Below are 17,551 nucleotides of genomic sequence, written 5' to 3'. Positions count from 1 at the left end.
ACATACTGTGTTTTGAATGGGGAGCTAGGCTACCTGTAGATTTAACCGCGCTTAATTGAATTTGGAACCGAACGCGTCTCCATTATGACGTCACATCGCTCATTGTGTCACAGCCGTATATAGAAAAACGCCCAAATCCGAGCTCTCTTTTGTCCCCAAAACTTAAACTACATTCTCTTTGTTGATGTCTATCGTGTTTCCTGCACGAAATGTATTGCCGCGCACCTTTTGAATATTAAAGTAACAGCAACTTTGCATTTTGTAACCCGTAGGTGTAGATATGATTATTTAAATATGCCCACCGACAATGAATGAAAACAGTACTATTTTATGAATATTAGCTTCCGCGGTGATGCGGCCGTCAAACCAGCTGTTTCGATCAGTGGTTTAGAGTGTGATTTAATTGACCAGTCAGAATTGACAGAGATGGGGATATGTTGGTCGTTGACTGAGATGGGGACATGTTCGTCGTTGACTGAGAGGGGGACATGTTGGTCGTTGACAGAAATGTGACATGTTGGTAGTTGACTTGGATGTGACATGTTTGTCGTTGACAGAGATGGGGACATGTTGGTCGTTGACTGGGATGGGGACATGTTGGTCGTTGACAGAGATGGGGACATGTTGGTCGTTGACTGAGATGGGGACATGTTGGTCGTTGACTGAGATGGGGACATGTTGGTCGTTGACTGAGATGGGGACATGTTGGTCGTTGACTGAGCTGTGACATGTTGGTCGTTGACAGAGATGTGACATTTTGGTCGTTGACTGAGATGGGGACATGTTGGTCGTTGACTGGGATGGGGACATGTTGGTCGTTGACTTGGATGTGACATGTTGGTAGTTGACTGGGACGGTGACATGTTGGTCGTTGACTGGGATGGCGACATGTTGGTCGTTGACAGAGATGTGACATGTTGGTCGTTGACTGAGATGGGGACATGTTGGTCGTTGACTGAGATGGGGACATGTTGGTCGTTGACTGAGATGGGGACATGTTGGTCGTTGACTGAGATGGTGACATGTTGGTCGTTGACAGAAATGTGACCTGTTGGTCGTTGACAGAGATGTGACATGTTGGTCGTTGACTGAGCTGTGACATGTTGGTCGTTGACAGAGATGTGACATGTTGGTCGTTGACTGACATGGCGACATGTTGGTCGTTGACAGAGATGGCGACATGTTGGTCGTTGACAGGGATGGCGACATGTTGGTCGTTGACTGAGATGGCGACATGTTGGTCGTTGACAGGGATGGCGACATGTTGGTCGTTGACAGAGATGGCGACATGTTGGTCGTTGACTGAGATGTGACAAGTCTGTCGTTGACAGAGATAGCAACATGTTGGTCGTTGACAGAGATGGGGACACGTTGGTCTTTGACAGAGATGTGACAAGTTTGTCGTTGACAGAGATGTGACATGTTGGTCGTTGACAGAGATGGGGACATGTTGGTCGTTGATAGAGATGGGGACATGTTGGTCGTTGATAGAGATGGGGACATGTTGGTCGTTGACTGGAATGGCGACATGTTGGTCGTTGACAGAAATGTGACCTGTTGGTCGTTGACAGAGATGTGACATGTTGGTCGTTGACTGAGCTGTGACATGTTGGTCGTTGACAGAGATGTGACATGTTGGTCGTTGACTGACATGGCGACATGTTGGTCGTTGACAGAGATGGCGACATGTTGGTCGTTGACAGGGATGGCGACATGTTGGTCGTTGACTGAGATGGCGACATGTTGGTCGTTGACAGGGATGGCGACATGTTGGTCGTTGACAGAGATGGCGACATGTTGGTCGTTGACTGAGATGTGACAAGTCTGTCGTTGACAGAGATAGCAACATGTTGGTCGTTGACAGAGATGGGGACACGTTGGTCTTTGACAGAGATGTGACAAGTTTGTCGTTGACAGAGATGTGACATGTTGGTCGTTGACAGAGATGGGGACATGTTGGTCGTTGATAGAGATGGGGACATGTTGGTCGTTGATAGAGATGGGGACATGTTGGTCGTTGACTGGAATGGCGACATGTTGGGGTGGTAGTGGGGTGGGAGTGGGGAAGGGGAGTGTAGGTTCGGGTGCGGATGGCATTGTGTTGGGGTTGAGGAGATGAGGGTGGATTGGTGATAAGGTTAGGGTGCGGATTGGAGTGTAGCTTGGTGTGTGGTGTGGTGGAATGTAGATTGTGAGAATGTATTACATATGAACACTGTATATAGAGCGAGTTGTGATATAGGACGCAGTGAAGGGAGGTGTCGGGTGTCGGGAGGGACACACCTATATAAATCTAGTTGTTTACAAAGGCAACTGGAGCGGGTCAGAGACACAGTCATCCTGGTGTATATGTCCTGGGAAGTATCCAGGTGAAGGTCACACAATCAGCATACTTTCGGTTGGGCATGGGTGGCAATGTACTGTCACAGCCAAGTATGTTTGTGCAATGTTAATTCCGCCCTTTTTACATGGGCTCGTGTAGACTTGCACCAGTCTCTAAGGCAATAATTATTAGTTTTAATCATAATTTCTAGATTTTGTAAATGATAAGAACAAGTTGTCCACATATTTAGACTTGCCTCTCAGGAGGATACAATTACTGCACATCCATGGACTTTTTTTTCAGTACAGCCTTGGAGCAAGACCAGGGCTCGTGGTATAAAACCTAACGCGGGACACGCTCTCTTTTATATAACTAAACCGCAAGTTCTGTTCTCCTTCATCGTACTGTTAATAAAATAAAAGGTTGGTCTCTTAGATACCGTAGATCATGGGATAACCGCGTCATCAAATTATGTGAAAGTTTACAGCTCTTTAATGTAGATTTATTGTAAAGTTATAAAGGTTAAATTAATTACTTTAATTTCTCATTAATTACATGGTTAAGAGGCTAAGAGGAATAATAGGGGGTAAGTTAATGGAACAAACTAGGGCGTTTAGGCAATTAAATCTCCTCTTCAGGCCGAAGACGACGTACCATTTTACATAGAAATCAAAGACGTATTCCAGCTAAGTTAAGGTCAGAATACTCCCTCAAGAAATTGTAATGGTAGACATTCTCAACCAGTTATACCCTTACATAAGCGTATTTGTAAATGTTGTAATGAGTTAAGATAAGATAAATTTTCTTATTAATTGTGACTATTATTTAGGTTTAAGCTCAAGACTTTGGAAATTGGCCTCATTTTAAGGATTATTATTTACAAGTAACACCTAGTGATCATGACCACTTAATTTTTTTATGAGATCTGGATATCAAAAACCTTTGCTGCATCCACTTTTATAATGTATAAAAGAAAACATAATGTGAATTTCGCATTTTAATTTCATGTTATAGACTTTAAATCCAATGGCGTTTAGCTGTCATATATTACAATGTACGTGAGCATTTTTTATTATATATTTTGATTATATGTATAAAGTGGTCATTGGGTGTTACTTGTAAATAATCATCTTTAAAATCTGAGGCCGACTTCCAAAGACTGGATCTTAAATCTGAGAAAATAAGAAAATATAATTCATCTTCTATTCTACATTTTATTTTGATTACAGCATTTACAAATACACTGATATCAGGGTGGGAGTGGCATTTTGTTTACATATTTATATCTATTATTAAGTAAATGAAATGGAAATGATTTATTTATTTATTAATTAATTAATTTATTTATTTATTTATTTATTTCATTTATTTATTTTTCCAATTGTATTTAGCCATTATTATGGCGTACTATAGCCTTGTATTAATGTAATTTCATTAATTATTTTCACTTGGAAATATATACAGTATATTTTTATCATTATGACTATTTGTATGCAATTTGTGTCTCCTAGGCCTGTGCGGCCGGGTGTTATACATCATGTGCCTACCGTTCTGTGATATTTAGTGTACAACACGGGACACTTTAATCAAATCTTACTCGTAGTAAACTGACAATGAATGCATGAAGGCCGGCCATCTGCTATCACACAATTGATATCCCCAGATCAATGTATTATAAAATACGCTGACCCCCTGTTGGTTCGTGCAGCGAGCTCAGCGCCCTGCGCAACATGAGGTGGCTGAAACGTGTGGTTCAAAGTTGTATCATGTCTGGTTATAGGTGCGCATGTAAATTTATGAATTAATGAATCTAGGTAACTATGTCTGCACCTCGTAAGTTTGTTTGGGGTGATACAAATTATAATAAAATGCCTCTGCTAACCTTGATGACAGCAACCTTTCTCCCGCAATTAAAGTCCATGTTCCGTCATTTTTCCCAATGCGATACCGAGGATTCATGACTGCTAAATGTATTCCTATTTTTTAAATTGCGGCCTAAGAAAAATCTCCATTGCTTATATAAACAGGAGTACAGTCTACGAACACACCAATATGCGTGCATAAGGGGCACGAGTTGCTATTCCGATTGTTCAAGATGTTTGTTTTGTTTGTTGTTTAACGCCGCACTCAGCAATATTCCAGCTATATGACGACGCCTGTAAATAATCGAGTCTGGACCAGACAGTCCAGTGATTGATATCATGAGCATCGATCCACACAATTGGGATGCGATGACATGCATGAACCAAGTCAGCGAGCCTGACCACCCGATCCCGTTAGTCGCCTTTTACGACAAGCATAGTCACCTTTTACCTGCAAGCATTGGTTGATGAAGATCAATCCTAACCTGGATCTTCACGGGGCCTATGTGGCTATGAATATGATCGACAGTTGAGCTGTACAGAAAATATACTGCAGGGCGATAAGGGGATAAGAGCTATTTTAGCAGTATACATGGATTAATTTAGGGGTGGTGGGTTATGTTAACTTAAAAAAAGTTGAGGGTCTATATAAGTAGATAAACTAAACTTATTTTGAGTGATGACGGCAGACTGATGGCAGGCTGTAAATAATCGAGTATGGACCAAACAATCAAGTGATTAACATCATGAGCATCGATCCACGCAATTAGGATACGATGACATGCAAAACGTTGAGGGTCTGTGTAAGTAGATAAACACACATTTCTAAACTAATTTTCAGTGATGTTGATGTGAGGATCTGTTCATGAAAGATTTCTATAAAACTATTTTATATCTGTTGAACCCTAGCTGCAGTAGTATGTGCGGGAATAACATTTGAAGAGCAAAAGTTATGAAATTTTCACTCGTCGTGCAGTAAAAAGTTGATTGTATGCATCTTATTAGGTCGGGCATGCTCAGAAATGGTTCTAGAGTCAGCTAAACTGTCCTATGCGTCAAACATGTTATGCCTAAAACTCTTTTAATGAACTATTCTGATAACACACAACCATCTACGACTTAGTCTTGTCTACACCAAAATGACCCCACCGTTAAGTCGCATGGACCGAAGCAGTTACATGTTCATGGATATGAAAAAGGTTATACATGTATTAACTTTAGATTGTATTGGGACACGGTACGCTCGTCACGGCGAAAGCAAGGTTGGCTATCCCACATGAGTGGAGCCCTTGTCTGATGTCCTCGTTGTGATTTTGCTCAAAGCGGCGTAAAACAGTACTCACAAAACAGATTAATATGTCGTCTTTAACACAATATTAAGATACCACTGAAATAAAAGGTGTGAGTTTCCATACATTTTACAGTACTGGCACTGTGAATATAAAAAGAATAATTACCAATTACCAATATAGATCTTGATTATCGATCAGATCGTCTTGACTGGCGCCACCGTTTTGTTTGAAGCAAGTGATACGAGGGACGGAATCTGATTGGTCCATAGGAGAGGCATAGAAGGGACATAACTCAATAGCCACTGGTGGCGCTACGCTCCAGCCTAGTTCGGCAACGGTGGAAACTGGACTTTTAAAGTTAACTCTCTTGCCTCGGGAAGATGGGAGAAATCTTGTTGTTCCCATTGTCAGCTTTATATCTAGGTTTCTAGCTTTATATCTAGGTCGATATCCTCACACCAGCATTGTGTGAATACTCCCAGGGTGGGGGGGGGGGGGGGGGGGGGGGGGGGGGGTGAGTGTGTACTGAATGAAAAATCCATGTGTGTATAGTAATTCTATCCTCTAACAGGCAAGTCTTGGTATGTGGACTAAGCTAGGACACCGGTCTCTTATAGGGAAAACTTTATACAGTTAGGAAATTATGATTTGAACTAATAAGTATTGCTTTAGAGTCTTGTGCAAATGTAGATGGTCCCCAGCCACGCAAAGTTTCAACCGGAATTTACGTGGATCCTGGGACAGGGCGTGTTTAGGTGTTTGGGGGCGCCGCACTGGTACTTTGGAGTAAACCTCTATTCATGCTCCGAGCCATAACATTGGCCTACTTTATACTCACGTAGGAAATCGCACCCGGATATTCGACGTCACATGTACGTCTATACTTAAATCACCTGCACATACACAATGTTACCAGGGTCGGATGACTGACTGACTGACTGACTGAATGAATACCCCGCTTCGAGCAGCATTCCAGCAATACCACGGCAGGGACACCAAGGAGGTTCACAACACACACCCCCCACTCGTTCGTACCCCCACCTACTCAACTCATATATCCCATATGTCCCCTCGAATTCTCAACCTTGCAATCAGCAACCCATTCTTGCCGTAAAAGGCGACTATGCTTGTCGTAAGAGGCGACTAACGACATCGGGGGGTCAGGCTCGCTGACTTGGTTGAAACATGTCATCGTATCCCAATTGCGTAAATCGATGCTCACGATGTCAATCACTGGATTGACTGGTCCAGACTCGATTATTTACAGACCACCGTCATATAACTGAAATATTGCAACAAACAAACAAAACAAATTGCAATCCTAATTCGTTGTGGAGAGTTGTGTACCACAATCAGGGTTCTTGGCATTTCATTATCATCAACCGGGGCACCAAGGCTGTAATTCTGTAACACCTTCAAAATTTGGGCCTACCTCCTACATCAAGCTGACACGTAGGATGGAACTGATGTACCTGCAATAATGTCAGCTACAGTGGCGTTACTTTAAACCCACACCCCTCAGTTCAAAAACTAGACTAACATATTGTCCCCGAAGTAAAGTTATGTGTGGGTTTGATATTACTCGGTCTGCAAAGGAACCACAAGTCGCTTTGAAGGGGAATACGTACAGGCTGCTAGAGAATGAGAATGGAGTGGGATTAATTTATTAAATAAATGCCTTGGAGCCTGTAAGAGAGAATATCCAGAACCGTACATATCTAGTGCGTTCGTGTAAGCTCAGCTGTTCTTAAAAGAGTCCTAAGGGGGCAAATTGATTTAAAACGTTTGTGGACGTTTTGTGGTGAGGTGTGGGTGTGAATATGATTTCGGTTGTGGGTGCGGGTGTGGGTGTGGGTGTGGGTGTGGGTGTGGGTGAGGTGTGGGTCTAGGTGTTGGTTGGGTGTGGGTGTTGGAGAGGTGTGGATGTGGGTGAGGTGTGGGTGTAGGTGTAGGTTGGGTGTGGGTGTTGGAGAGGTGTGGGTGTAGGTGTGGGTTTGGTGTGGGTGTTGGAGAGGTGTGGGTGTGGGTGTGGGTGAGGTGTGGGTGAGGTGTGGGTGTAGGTGTTGGTTGGGTGTGGATGTGGGTGAGGTGTGGGTGTAGGTGTAGGTTGAGTGTGGGTGTTGGAGAGGTGTGGGTGTGGGTGTGGGTGAGGTGTGGGTGTAGGTGTTGGTTGGGTGTGGGTGTTGGAGAGGTGTGGGTGTGGGTGTGGATGTGGGTGAGGTGTGGGTGTAGGTGTAGGTTGAGTGTGGGTGTTGGAGAGGTGTGGGTGTGGGTGTGGGTGAGGTGTGGGTGTAGGTGTTGGTTGGGTGTGGGTGTTGGAGAGGTGTGGGTGTGGATGTGGGTGAGGTGTGGGTGTAGGTGTAGGTTGAGTGTGGGTGTTGGAGAGGTGTGGGTGTGGGTGTGGGTGTGGGTGAGGTGTGGGTGTAGGTGTTGGTTGGGTGTGGGTGTTGGAGAGGTGTGGGTGTAGGTGTAGGTTGGGTGTGGGTGTGGGTGTGGGTGTGGTTTGGGTGTGGTGTGGGTGTGGGTGAGGTGTGGGTGTAGGTGCGGGTTTGGTGTGGGTGTTGGAGAGATGTGGTTGTGGGAGAGGTGTGGGTGTGGGTGTGGGTGAGGTGTGGGTGTAGGTGTAGGTTGGGTGTGGGTGTGGTGTGGGTGTGGGTGTGGGTGAGGTGTGGGTGTAGGTGCGGGTTTGGTGTGGGTGTTGGAGAGATGTGGGTGTGGGAGAGGTGTGGGTGTGGGTGAGGTTGAGGGTTCGGGTGAGGTTCGGGTGAGGTGTTTGATTGGAGTGGGTGTGGGTGAGGTGTTGGATTGGAGTGGGTGTGGGTGTGGTTGCGAGTTGGGGTGGGGTGATGTAAGGGGGCAGTCACACGAGGGTGACAGGGATACTGGTGGGTTAGGCTGGGGGTGGGGCGATTAAAACCACCAATTACGAACCACTCCTGGACCTTTCACTGAGAACTTCACACGACAGATCAATGTTAATGCGGATATGTAATCATGTGTTCAGATTATTTTACAGGTGCTTCGCTGACTATTTATTGGTGATGACGAAGCGCACTGTTCACAGGAGCGTTTAACACCTACAGAAATATAAACAAACACACACTCAATATCTTTACAAATGTCCAGTAAAGAAACACTGTGAAAAAACAACATTCCATAAAATGGAAAATATTTTACCAGAAGCAATATCTTTAGAAGACTGGACAAACTATAATAGCGTGCCATTTAGGTGCGCTGTGGATACAATGGCTCCAATGGCTTTAATACAAAATTCTACACCACTTCCTACCTACAACTAGCAGATTATTCAGAATAGGATATGTAGACAGCAATACATGTAGCCTTTGTGAGGCACACATAGAAACGACTGAACATTTGTTTTGGGGTTGCAGCAAAGTAGAAACAATCTGGACAACACTGGAACTGTGGCTAAATGCCGACACTCAAATCAAAGTAAATATCACCAAACGCCTCGTTTCAAATCTTATATCTATTCTCTGCAAAAACGATATTTTCTCATACAAAGCATATTCCATCGTTCCAGGTCTTTTAGAATTTAGCAGTATTATTTCGTCTCCAAATGTAATGCACTTAGGAGTATAAATTTTGGTCATCATGTCCTTTACATTTTCTTGCCCGTGAAGATTCCGGGGTAGAATAGGTCTTCAGCAACCCATGCTTGCCGTAAAAGGTGACTATGCTTGTCGTAAAAGGCGACTAACGGGATCGGGTGGTCAGGCTCGCTGACTTGGTTGGTGCATGTCATCGATCCCAATTGCGTGGATCGATGCTGATGATATCAATCACTGGATTGTCTGGTCCAGACTCGATTATTTACAAACCGCCGTCACATCCGTTACAGAGTGTGGCGTTAAACAACAAACCAACCAACCATTTACTTTTTCTATAACATGGAAATCATTGTTCTCTGTTTGTAAAGACGATCTGAAATATGATAACCATATGAAAATGGAGCCTTGAACGTTTGCATGTGTCAAGAGTTGTCTTTTAAAGACACGGTGGTACACGGTCACACAGAGGGTACATCACACTCTATACTCAGGGTACACAAAGTGTACATCATACTCTATACTCGGGGTACACGACCACACAGAGGGTACATCACACCCTATACTCAGGGTACACAGCCACACAGAGGGTACATCACACTCTATACTCGGGGTACACGGTCACACAGTGGGTACATCACACTCTATACTCAGGGTACACAAAGTGTACATCATACTCTATACTCGGGGTACACGGTCACACAGTGGGTACATCACACTCTATACTCAGGGTACACAAAGTGTACATCACACTCTATACTCAGGGTACACAAAGTGTACATCACACTCTATACTCGGGGTACACAGCCACACAGAGGGTACATCACACTCTATGCTCAGGGTACACAAAGTGTACATCATACTCTATACTCGGGGTACACGGTCACACAGAGGGTACATCACACTCTATACTCAGGGTACACAAAGTGTACATCATACTCTATACTCGGGGTACACGACCACACAGAGGGTACATCACACTCTATACTCAGGGTACACAGCCACACAGAGGGTACATCACACTCTATACTCAGGGTACACAAAGTGTACATCACACTCTATACTCAGGGTACACAGCCACACAGAGGGTACATCACACTCTATACTCAGGGTACACAAAGTGTACATCACACTCTATACTCAGGGTACACAGCCACACAGAGGGTACATCACACTCTATACTCAGGGTACACAGCCACACAGAGGGTACATCACACTCTTTACTCGGGATACACGGTCACACAGAGGGTACATCATACTCTATACTCGGGGTACACAGCCACACAGAGGGTACATCACACTCTTTACTCGGGATACACGGTCACACAGAGGGTACATCACACTCTTTACTCGGGATACACGGTCACACAGAGGGTACATCACACTCTATACTCAGGGTACACAGCCACACAGAGGGTACATCATACTCTTTACTCGGGGTACACGGTCACACAGAGGGTACATCATACTCTATACTCGGGGTACACGGTCACACAGAGGGTACATCACACTCTTTACTCGGGGTACACGGTCACACAGGGGGTACATCATATTCTATACTCGGGGTACACGGTCACACAGTGGGTACATCACACTCTATACTCAGGGTACACAAAGTGTACATCATACTCTATACTCGGGGTACACGGTCACACAGAGGGTACATCACACTCTATACTCAGGGTACACAGCCACACAGAAGGTACATCACACTCTTTACTCGGGATACACGGTCACACAGAGGGTACATCACACTCTATACTCAGGGTACACAGCCACACAGAGGGTACATCACACTCTTTACTCGGGATACACGGTCACACAGAGGGTACATCACACTCTATACTCAGGGTACACAGCCACACAGAGGGTACATCATACTCTTTACTCGGGGTACACGGTCACACAGAGGGTACGTCATACTCTATACTCGGGGTACACAGAGGGTACATCACACTCTATACTCAGGGTACACAGCCACACAGAGGGGTACATCATACTCTTTACTCGGGGTACACGGTCACACAGAGGGTACATCATACTCTTTACTCGGGGTACACGGTCACACAGAGGGTACATCATACTCTTCACTCGGGGTACACAGAGGGTACATCACACTCTATACTCAGGGTACACAGCCACACAGAAGGTACATCATACTCTTTACTCGGGGTACACGGTCACACAAAGGGTACATCATACTCTATACTCGGGGTACACGGTCACACAGAGGGTACATCACACTCTTTACTCGGGGTACACGGTCACACAGAGGGTACATCATATTCTATACTCGGGGTACACGGTCACACAGTGGGTACATACTCTATACTCAGGGTACACCAAAGTGTACATCATACTCTATACTCGGGGTACACGGTCACACAGAGGGTACATCACACTCTATACTCAGGGTACACAAAGTGTACATCACACTCTATACTCAGGGTACACAGCCACACAGAGGGTACATCACACTCTATACTCAGGGTACACAAAGTGTACATCACACTCTATACTCAGGGTACACAGCCACACAGAGGGTACATCACACTCTATACTCAGGGTACACAGCCACACAGAGGGTACATCACACTCTTTACTCGGGGTACACGGTCACACAGAGGGTACATCACACTCTATACTCGGGGTACACGGTCACACAGTGGGTACATCACACTCTATACTCAGGGTACACAAAGTGTACATCATACTCTATACTCGGGGTACACGGTCACACAGAGGGTACATCACACTCTATACTCAGGGTACACAAAGTGTACATCATACTCTATACTCGGGGTACACGGTCACACAGAGGGTACATCACACTCTATACTCAGGGTACACAAAGTGTACATCATACTCTATACTCGGGGTACACGGTCACACAGAGGGTACATCATACTCTATACTCAGGGTACACAGCCACACAGAGGGTACATCACACTCTATACTCAGGGTACACAAAGTGTACATCATACTCTATACTCAGGGTACACAGCCACACAGAGGGTACATCACACTCTATACTCAGGGTACACAAAGTGTACATCACACTCTATACTCAGGGTACACAGCCACACAGAGGGTACATCACACTCTATACTCAGGGTACACAGCCACACAGAGGGTACATCACACTCTTTACTCGGGATACACGGTCACACAGAGGGTACATCATACTCTATACTCGGGGGTACACAGCCACACAGAGGGTACATCACACTCTTTACTCGGGGGTACACGGTCACACAGAGGGTACATCATACTCTATACTCGGGGTACACGGTCACACAGAGGGTACATCACACTCTTTACTCGGGGTACACGGTCACACAGAGGGTACATCATATTCTATACTCGGGGTACACGGTCACACAGTGGGTACATCACACTCTATACTCAGGGTACACAAAGTGTACATCATACTCTATACTCGGGGTACACGGTCACACAGAGGGTACATCACACTCTATACTCAGGGTACACAGCCACACAGAAGGTACATCACACTCTTTACTCGGGATACACGGTCACACAGAGGGTACATCACACTCTATACTCAGGGTACACAGCCACACAGAGGGTACATCACACTCTTTACTCGGGATACACGGTCACACAGAGGGTACATCACACTCTATACTCAGGGTACACAGCCACACAGAGGGTACATCATACTCTTTACTCGGGGTACACGGTCACACAGAGGGTACGTCATACTCTATACTCGGGGTACACAGAGGGTACATCACACTCTATACTCAGGGTACACAGCCACACAGAGGGTACATCATACTCTTTACTCGGGGTACACGGTCACACAGAGGGTACATCATACTCTTTACTCGGGGTACACGGTCACACAGAGGGTACATCATACTCTTCACTCGGGGTACACAGAGGGTACATCACACTCTATACTCAGGGTACACAGCCACACAGAAGGTACATCATACTCTTTACTCGGGGTACACGGTCACACAAAGGGTACATCATACTCTATACTCGGGGTACACGGTCACACAGAGGGTACATCACACTCTTTACTCGGGGTACACGGTCACACAGAGGGTACATCATATTCTATACTCGGGGTACACGGTCACACAGTGGGTACATCACACTCTATACTCAGGGTACACAAAGTGTACATCATACTCTATACTCGGGGTACACGGTCACACAGAGGGTACATCACACTCTATACTCAGGGTACACAAAGTGTACATCACACTCTATACTCAGGGTACACAGCCACACAGAGGGTACATCACACTCTATACTCAGGGTACACAAAGTGTACATCACACTCTATACTCAGGGTACACAGCCACACAGAGGGTACATCACACTCTATACTCAGGGTACACAGCCACACAGAGGGTACATCACACTCTTTACTCGGGGTACACGGTCACACAGAGGGTACATCACACTCTATACTCGGGGTACACGGTCACACAGTGGGTACATCACACTCTATACTCAGGGTACACAAAGTGTACATCATACTCTATACTCGGGGTACACGGTCACACAGAGGGTACATCAAACTCTATACTCAGGGTACACAAAGTGTACATCATACTCTATACTCGGGGTACACGGTCACACAGAGGGTACATCACACTCTATACTCTGGGTACACAAAGTGTACATCATACTCTATACTCGGGGTACACGGTCACACAGAGGGTACATCATACTCTATACTCAGGGTACACAGCCACACAGAGGGTACATCACACTCTATACTCAGGGTACACAAAGTGTACATCATACTCTATACTCGGGGTACACAGCCACACAGAGGGTACATCACACTCTATACTCAGGGTACACAAAGTGTACATCATACTCTATACTCGGGGTACACGGTCACACAGAGGGTACATCACACTCTATACTCAGGGTACACAAAGTGTACATCATACTCTATACTCGGGGTACACGGTCACACAGAGGGTACATCATACTCTATACTCAGGGTACACAGCCACACAGAGGGTACATCACACTCTATACTCAGGGTACACAAAGTGTACATCATACTCTATACTCGGGGTACACAGCCACACAGAGGGTACATCACACTCTATACTCAGGGTACACAAAGTGTACATCATACTCTATACTCAGGGTACACAGCCACACAGAGGGTACATCACACTCTATACTCAGGGTACACAGCCACACAGAGGGTACATCACACTCTATACTCAGGGTACACAAAGTGTACATCATACTCTATACTCGGGGTACACGGTCACACAGAGGGTACATCATACTCTATACTCAGGGTACACAAAGTGTACATCATACTCTATACTCGGGGTACACGGTCACACAGAGGGTACATCATACTCTATACTCAGGGTACACAGCCACACAGAGGGTACATCACACTCTATACTCAGGGTACACAAAGTGTACATCACACTCTATACTCGGGGTACACGGTCACACAAAGTGTACATCACACTCTATACTCAGGGTACACAAAGTGTACATCACACTCTATACTCGGAGTACACAGCCACACAGAGGGTACATCACACTCTATACTCAGGGTACACGGCCACACAGAGGGTACACCATACTATATACTCGGGGAACACGGTCACAGAGAGGGTACATCATACTCTATACTCAGGGTACACAGCCACACAGAGGGTACATCACACTCTATACTCAGGGTACACAAAGTGTACATCATACTCTATACTCGGGGTACACAGCCACACAGAGGGTACATCACACTCTATACTCAGGGTACACAAAGTGTACATCATACTCTATACTCGGGGTACACGGTCACACAGAGGGTACATCACACTCTATACTCAGGGTACACAAAGTGTACATCATACTCTATACTCGGGGTACACGGTCACACAGAGGGTACATCATACTCTATACTCAGGGTACACAGCCACACAGAGGGTACATCACACTCTATACTCAGGGTACACAAAGTGTACATCATACTCTATACTCGGGGTACACAGCCACACAGAGGGTACATCACACTCTATACTCAGGGTACACAAAGTGTACATCATACTCTATACTCAGGGTACACAGCCACACAGAGGGTACATCACACTCTATACTCAGGGTACACAGCCACACAGAGGGTACATCACACTCTATACTCAGGGTACACAAAGTGTACATCATACTCTATACTCGGGGTACACGGTCACACAGAGGGTACATCATACTCTATACTCAGGGTACACAAAGTGTACATCATACTCTATACTCGGGGTACACGGTCACACAGAGGGTACATCATACTCTATACTCAGGGTACACAGCCACACAGAGGGTACATCACACTCTATACTCAGGGTACACAAAGTGTACATCACACTCTATACTCGGGGTACACGGTCACACAAAGTGTACATCACACTCTATACTCAGGGTACACAAAGTGTACATCACACTCTATACTCGGAGTACACAGCCACACAGAGGGTACATCACACTCTATACTCAGGGTACACGGCCACACAGAGGGTACACCATACTATATACTCGGGGAACACGGTCACACAGAGGGTACATCATACTCTATACTCGGGGTACACGGTCACACAGAGGGTACATCACACTCTATACTCGGGGTACACGGTCACACAGAGGGTACATCACACTCTTTACTCGGGGTACACGGTCACACAGAGGGTACATCATACTCTATACTCGGGGGACACGGTCACACAGAGGGTACATCATACTCTATACTCAGGGTACACAAAGTGTACATCATACTCTATACTCGGGGTACACGGTCACACAGTGGGTACATCACACTCTATACTCAGGGTACACAAAGTGTACATCATACTCTATACTCGGGGTACACGGTCACACAGAGGGTACATCACACTCTATACTCAGGGTACACAAAGTGTACATCATACTCTATACTCGGGGTACACGGTCACACAGAGGGTACATCACACTCTATACTCAGGGTACACAAAGTGTACATCATACTCTATACTCGGGGTACACGGTCACACAGAGGGTACATCACACTCTATACTCAGGGTACACAAAGTGTACATCATACTCTATACTCGGGGTACACGGTCACACAGAGGGTACATCATATTCTATACTCGGGGTACACGGTCACACAAAGTGTACATCACACTCTATACTCAGGGTACACAAATTGTACATCACACTCTATACTCGGGGTACACGGTCACACAGAGGGTACATCACACTCTATACTCGGGGTACACGGTCACACAGAGGGTACATCACACTCTATACTCAGGGTACACAAAGTGTACATCACACTCTATACTCGGGGTACACGGCCACACAGAAGGTACATCATACTCTATTCTCGGGGTACACGGCCACACAGAAGGTACATCATACTCTATACTCGGGGTACACGGCCACACAGAAGGTACATCATACTATATACTCGGGGTACACAGCCACACAGAAGGTACATCATACTCTATTCTCGGGGTACACGGCCACACAGAAGGTACATCATACTCTATACTCGGGGAACACGGCCACACAGAGGGTACACCATACTATATACTCGGGATACACGGTCACACAGAGGGTACATCATACTCTATACTCGGGGTACACGACCACACAGAGGGTACATCATACTCTATACTCGGGGTACACGGTCACACAAAGTGTACATCACACTCTTTACTCGGGGGACACGGTCACACAGAGGGTACATCACACTCTATACTCAGGGTACACAAAGAGTACATCACACTCTATACTCGGGGTACACGGTCACACAGAGGGTACATCATAAGCTATACTCGGGGTACACGGCCACACAGAGGGTACATCACACTCTATACTCGGGGAACACGGCCACACAGAGGGTACATCACTCGGGTACGACGCGGGGTACACGGTCACACAGAGGGTACATCATACTCTATACTCGGGATACACGGCCACACAGAAGGTACATCATACTCTATACTCGGGGTACACGGCCACACAGAGTGTACATCATAAGCTATACTCGGGGTACACGGCCACACAGTGGGTACATCATACTCTATACTCGGGGTACACGGCCACACAGAGGGTACATCATACTCTATACTCGGGATACACGGTCACACAGAAGGTACATCATACTCTATTCTCGGGGTACACGGCCACACAGAAGGTACATCATACTCTATACTCGGGGAACACGGCCACACAGAGGGTACACCATACTATATACTCGGGATACACGGTCACACAGAGGGTACATCATACTCTATACTCGGGGTACACGACCACACAGAGGGTACATCATACTCTATACTCGGGGTACACAGCCACACAGAGGGTACATCACACCGTATGCTCGGGGAACACGGTCACACAGAAGGTACATCACACTCTATACTCGGGGAACACGGTCACACAGAGGGTACATCACACTCTATACTCGGGGAACACGGTCACACAGAGGGTACATCACACTCTATACTC

General features: G+C 45.9%; 1 protein-coding gene across 1 annotated transcript; it reads right to left on the bottom strand.

Annotated features, from left to right (window-relative positions):
- Positions 1–411: 411 nt before the first annotated feature.
- Positions 412–2,097, bottom strand: LOC139464651 (coagulation factor V-like). Its single transcript, XM_071246174.1, has one exon. The coding sequence runs from the start codon at positions 2,095–2,097 to the stop codon at positions 412–414; it is 1,686 nt and encodes a 561-aa protein (XP_071102275.1).
- Between the last annotated feature and the right edge of the window lie 15,454 nt (positions 2,098–17,551).

The sequence above is a fragment of the Haliotis cracherodii genome, unplaced genomic scaffold (genome assembly GCF_022045235.1).
Source record: "Haliotis cracherodii isolate W230 unplaced genomic scaffold, xgHalCrac1.p SCAF_17, whole genome shotgun sequence".
In the NCBI taxonomy this organism is placed as follows: Eukaryota; Metazoa; Mollusca; class Gastropoda; order Lepetellida; family Haliotidae; genus Haliotis; species Haliotis cracherodii.
Note: the sequence above shows the minus strand (reverse complement) of the source record. Positions and strands in the feature narration are given on the sequence as shown.

Bases quoted from the DNA above. Each gene is read 5' to 3' on its own strand.
- LOC139464651 (XM_071246174.1), bottom strand. From the start codon at position 2,097: ATGCCATCCGCACCCGAACCTACACTCCCCTTCCCCACTCCCACCCCA.